General features: G+C 44.2%; 1 protein-coding gene across 3 annotated transcripts; it reads left to right on the top strand.

Annotated features, from left to right (window-relative positions):
• Positions 1-356: 356 nt before the first annotated feature.
• On the top strand, positions 357-3,125 carry LOC148009806 (two-component response regulator ORR3-like). 3 transcript variants are annotated; one of them, XM_087672797.1, is made up of 6 exons: positions 364-1,244; positions 1,347-1,544; positions 1,832-1,959; positions 2,060-2,137; positions 2,216-2,286; positions 2,505-3,125. In XM_087672797.1, exons 2-6 carry the CDS (start codon positions 1,364-1,366, stop codon positions 2,710-2,712), a joined length of 666 nt encoding a protein of 221 aa, XP_087528923.1. In that variant the 5' UTR covers positions 364-1,244; positions 1,347-1,363; the 3' UTR covers positions 2,713-3,125. The 3 variants fall into 3 exon arrangements, with proteins under 3 accessions (XP_087528924.1, XP_087528923.1, XP_087528922.1); XM_087672798.1 differs by having other exon boundaries at positions 357-1,544; positions 1,832-1,908; XM_087672796.1 differs by having other exon boundaries at positions 371-1,544.
• The last annotated feature ends 2,741 nt before the right edge of the window (positions 3,126-5,866 follow it).

Here is a 5,866-nt window from a genome sequence, read left to right on the forward strand (position 1 = left end):
AATTCTAGCTAGCAGTTTCCCTAAATTTTGATAGTTTTCTCCAGGTTGCGACGTGATGCATTGCTTGGCTGTTGGGTTTGAACCGGCCCTAAGAGGGAGAGAGGAAGCGAGGGAGGTGTGAAGATGCTAGTGAAGCTCCACCATTGGGGGGGGGGGGGACTTGGAAGGGTGATGATGATAAACGGTTTCGCATGTGAAAGGGCCCTTAGAAGAGTTTGGATCGTAGGAGACGCCGAGGATTGACCGGTTGACCGTGAAAAGGACTCCGGAGTCTGGAGTCTGGCCTTTGGCCTGTAGGCTGTCTCTCTCTCTCTCCCTCTCTCTCAGGAAACAGTGGATCAACCCGGATTTCCATAAACAAGAGTCGAAATCCGCCATAACCAGATCTCCAGAAGAAAGAGGGAGAACTTAGAAGGGAGGAGAGAGAGAGAGAGAGAGAGAGTGTGGCGACGGGGCTGGTCTAAACTCTAGAGATATAGAGAGAGAGAGAGAGATCGTTTCGCCCCAAAGCCCGACAACGCACTGTCTCACAATCAATCGGCTTCTCTTGCCCTTTCCTGCTCTCTCTCTCTCTCTCCGTCTTATTTCTTCTTCTCGCTCTCTCTCTTTATTTTTACCCGGCCCCCCTTCTCTTTAGCAGTTATTTGGACGACCCTACCCTCTCCTTCCGCCTCCCCCTCCTCTCGCCGGTAGTTGGCCTCCCCTCTCTTCTCCGTCCTTGCTGTACCCTCCCCATTAAGGACACCAGAATCGCATGCGCAGGGGCTCCAAGTGTGTGTTGCCCATTAGGCTACATGCGTGTGCCTTTGCATCTTTGCACCAGGTGTGGCGAGCTCGGCCGTTATGAGTTATGTGGCACAACCACTGCCTGCAACAGCAAGCATCTCCAACAACAAGCTTAACAGCAGGCCCGCCTCATTTCCTCTCATGCTTTCTCCCTTCTTGACATAAAGATGCAGGCCCGCCCCTTTCCCCTCGGGTCTCATTGCCCTGTGGCCCTCTCCATTATCGGCCGATTCCAGGTTTTGAACGGACCTCTCCCTTGAAGGGCTCCATTAGAACTGCCTGGGCGCTCATACGTCTGAACCGTGCAAGTTGTATTTCTGGCATCGGACTCCATCATCGAGTTTGAGAAATTCGCTCTGTAATTATGGCATTTCTCACCGGACTCTGTCATTGAGCGCAAGAAATCTGCTCCAGAGTTGTGGTATTTTGCCAGAATACAGTACTGCATTCATAGACAGGTACTGATTTTCATTACAGCGCTGCATCCGTAAACACAGACAGATTGTCGCAGTGTTCTATTCCATCTGAGATATTGACACGCCTGGGGTCTTCGCCATTAGTATCAGCCAAAGTTGAGATGGTGAGTGACGACTCTGCACCCTCAAAGAGCGATACCGATAGTGAATCTAAGCCAGAGCCTCAAGAGAACCAAAGCACCTGTGAGCCCAGGACAACTGAGGTCCATGTGCTGGCTGTGGATGATAGTTTGATTGATCGCAAGGTGATTGAGAAACTACTGAAGACTTCCGCTTACAAAGGTACGAGTCGTGTCACACTCTGTCAGAGTCCAGTTAGCATTACTTGGCTGGTCGGTTATAATTTGAATGCCCTCACAGTCTTCAAGTTTTGGATGTCATCACATATGCTGCTATTTCTGTGTAATGATTTTGATTGCTGTACTTTTTGCCACATTATGTTAGATGATCTGATACTTTGATTACTGGTGCTGATTAGATTGGTGACATGCAATGCGCATTATGTTTCATGGTGTCTGGGATCTTTGTATCGTTGTCTCACAGCTCCATATTACTTAATGATTTTGCAGTCACAACAGTAGACAGTGGGAGCAGAGCTTTGGAGATTCTGGGTGTTGGTGAATCTCTTGGATCAGTTAGTGTGAATGTAAGCCCTGATTCCTGTTCGCCTTCAGCCGACCTCAACTTCTTCAATCAAGTACTTTTCTTGGCTTTGAAACAAATGGCTGTGTTAATGTGTCCTTTAATAACTTGTAGAAATGATATTTACCCGTTTGGTTGGTTTGATCTCCTTGCAGGCATATGAAATTAACCTTATTATCACAGATTACTGCATGCCAGGGATGACTGGCTATGACCTGCTAAAAAAAGTAAAGGTAGGCACATACACTAGTTTTGCACTGTATGGCAGCTTTCTCCTTGTTACACGAATCTAAGTCATGCTTCACTTTCAGGGAACATCATCCTTGAAGGAGATACCTGTGGTAATCATGTCATCAGAAAATGTGCCAACCCGCATCAGCAGGTGGGTGCAGCATTGCCTTGAGTCCTTAATCAAAGTATTCATGTCCATACTGTGGTGCTATTTTGTAGAGAGAGGGATTTCATTGTTGGTCTACTATATTATGAACATGGCAAGTTGTACGTTTTGTCTGTGAGATCCTTTTCACTTGCACGAGTCTGTTCAAGACCGGATCATGTTTCCCTGGAGAAAGTGGCTGCTCTAATATTGTGGTTGTTCAGGTGTCTTGCCGAGGGAGCAGAGGATTTTCTCTTGAAGCCTGTTCAACTTGCTGATGTGAAGCGGCTCAGAGGACATATTCGCCAGTCTGGAGGTAATCCTTCAAGCCAGCCTGAGAAAGCTAGTTCCAAGAGGAAAGCTGCATCAGATGGGATGCAAACACAGGGCTCAAGAAGGCGTCCCCGCCTGAGCAGTGTGACTGTGTCTTGAAGTCCTTGGCAGGCCAAGTGAGTTTTTGGACCATGTTGCAGAAGTGCAGCAGCCATTGGAAGTTAATGATGGCATGGCACAGGAAGTTTGTGAATGAAGAGGATCATATGAATTGCAGGCAAACGAGGCACACCTGTGCATCCTGGATGTGAGTCAGTTTGTAAGTGAAGGGGGTATTTTAATAGTTGATTTACCTGTATGGCCATCCACTTCATGTACAGGAGCATCTATGGACTTTAGGAGAAGTGAGAAACATGCAAGGCCTTGCAATTTGGTTGTACTTTTATGTTGGAAGTCCGTGATCTGTGCCTTGGGTGCTTGTATCTGCTAATTTGTATCTCTGGTCCCCCTTTGTTGATGAAAAACCGAGGTGTAGCCCTGCCAATTCTTTATTTAATCTTGAAAATCTCTAACCCGCCGATCTCTGGTTTAGGCTTATCCTCTGTTCTTACATGTGTGCCTTTTCTCCATGCAGTATATGCCATAGTGAGATAATTCATTATCAATTGGTTTTAACTGTTTGATTTCGGAGTTTTGGATAGTTAATCTCACTGATGAACATTTGGAAGGAAAATAACGTCTTTGGTGTGTATTCTAAAAAAGACAATTCTTTTTATTTGGCCTCCCAACTGCATTGTTTCTTCTCCTTATTGTAGTGCAGGTTTGACAACCTATTCTCAGCTGCATCTTCAGTCTGATAAATCTGGCATTCATCAAAGCACTGGAGCCATCACATGTAGACAACTCGTATATGTATTAAAAATCACAGCAAAAATATAATTATTAATATTTATCCTTTGTGTGCACCCACTGAAGGTTCTGCATCTTTTAGAAAACTTCATATTCTTCCTGATGAAGGGATTTGCATCATATCTTGAAACCCAAGTCTAAATCTTCAGATTTTGAGACTCTCATCACCAGTAGGAAGCACTGTTGCGAACATTTGTATCTGGGTTTGTATTGACACAGCACCCATGATGTTAAAGTGTATTCATGCCTCAGTTTATGAGAGTTTCTTATGAATCCAGCTCATATCCCATCATAGTCAATTCACATAAGAATCCCTAAGTGTAGGTGCCACTGGCACAGGACAGGTCGGACAGAGTTGGCTGCATTCAATGCACAGCCAACCTGCTTTATTTCTTGTGTTTTTTGACTATTTATTGGCCTTAAGTCTCTCCACACACTTCCTCAGTTTTGATCTCAGGTTTCCAGGCTGCTGATTGTGGAGACTGCCCTTGGGTTTCACAGAGTGAAATCTTCAAGGTGGAGACATGCAGACACTCTCTATGCACGTGTACATATATGCATCGTTGTACAACGTTCTTCACTGCAGATTTTCTGTGTATCATTCTCTCCGTCATTTCTTTGTTCACTCTTTGTCTTGGTCATATGCTTTCGCATTGCGTCACTTTGACATGTTATTAGAATATTGAAGGAATGGGTGGACTTACCTGAGGAGGAGATTTTAGTGCGACACAAAGGTTGCATTTTCATTGTTCAAGGGCAAGTAGGAGGTTGCACAATAGAACAAGGTTGAGGGGAGCGTTGGCGTGCGAGAAAGGAGTAGATTTGTTGTAGTTTATTTTTGTAGTCAAGGGAAGAAGGTTGCATTTTGGGCCTTCAAATGTAAGTTTTACCTTTTCATTGCCTCCAACAGGTGGAGCGATGGTGAAGAGCCCTAGCAAGTTGCTTTAACACAGTTAGAGGGGGTTGCTTTATGTGTTTTGTGTAGGCATTGTAGGTGAATATGTCTATTGAGGTTGAGGTAGAGTTTTGGGTGTCAAAAGGTGTCCGTGTTATTGGCTCTTCCATTAAATCAAGAGCTCGATGGTGAGATCTATTGCATTTGGCTGGTTATGATGCTTGCCATTTTGGAGGAGTCTTATGATTTGGCTGAGCTTGTTATAGAGGCTATTTATTGTCATTCTTTGTGAGATGAGTCCAAACTCCTTTTATTGATAAGTTGGAGCTAGCAAAAACTTAGGTACATTGGGACAAACTCAATACTCGCATCCGCTCGTTTTATTTCTTTCATGCACAATAGCTGTGACCTCTCATATAGAGCATTTGATGGTGGTGCAAGAGATATGGTTGAAGCTTGATCAAATATGTCATTGTACGATTGCCATGAAACAAATTCTTTGGAAGCGTGGATGAGGACCATGAATGGCAATAAGTCATCATCTATTTGGGGGTATATTAACAAGCAGTGGTAGCTTCAAATGCAAGTACAAAACCTAGGAAACGTAATCACTTTTGAGGACATGGTTGTAACTCTTCTTTCACAGTTAGTCCTATTTCAACGGTTACGAGTGTAGTTGTGTAATGTTTTGTAAGTATATTTTTTGTTATTCTTTGGGTTAAAGAAGAAAAAAATAAGCGTAGACCCAAAATTGAATTAAAGCATTTTTTTTTCCTCAATTGCTTTAGGGCAATTTGAGGCTCTTTGGTGGGAGTTGGCTCCTATGGTCTTGAGTGAAGAGTAGTAGTTGAAAGGGCTCAATGCTTCTATATTTGAGGCCTTGGTTGGTCAGTCCTCTCAAAAGAAGGGAAAGGACCAAAAGGAGGATAAATCAAAGAAAGACAAGGAAAAGGAGCACTTGTCACGTTTGTGGCAAGTCAGGTTATTGGAACAAGGATTGCCCCGACAAGGAGGAGGTGAAGGAGAAGGAGAAATCTTTAAAGAATTTTGGAGCTATGGTTGCTCCCTCAGCATCTACTTTCCTCCACTTGGAGGTGGTTGTGGCATCAACCTTGAAGGCCTTTGATGCTATGTTGATGGCCCCATATGCTTCGGAGTGGATTGTAGGCAGGGGTGCCTCAAGACACATGGCCCCTTTTTCAACAAGCGTTGCTCATTGTCGGCCTTCGAATGGCTAGATTCTCATAGATAGGCCTTCTATTCCTATTTAGGGATGGGGAGACATACTTATGATTCTAGATGGGTGAGGTGGTGCCCATACATTCGAGGTGCTTTATGTGTCGGCCTTGGGATGCTATCTACTTTTGGTGCACAAGATTTGTGCCCTCGGTCTCTTTGGTTGAGTTTGATGTGGATACTATTCAGATTCTTGCTCATGGATTGAAATAAGTACTTGCTTCAAGTTACAAGGAGAATGGAGTTTATAAATTGCGATCTTCTTTTGCCTTG

The sequence above is a fragment of the Lygodium microphyllum genome, chromosome 30, assembly GCF_053477565.2.
Source record: "Lygodium microphyllum isolate KBCC chromosome 30, Lygodium_microphyllum_v1.1.10, whole genome shotgun sequence".
NCBI lineage: Eukaryota > Viridiplantae > Streptophyta > Polypodiopsida > Schizaeales > Lygodiaceae > Lygodium > Lygodium microphyllum.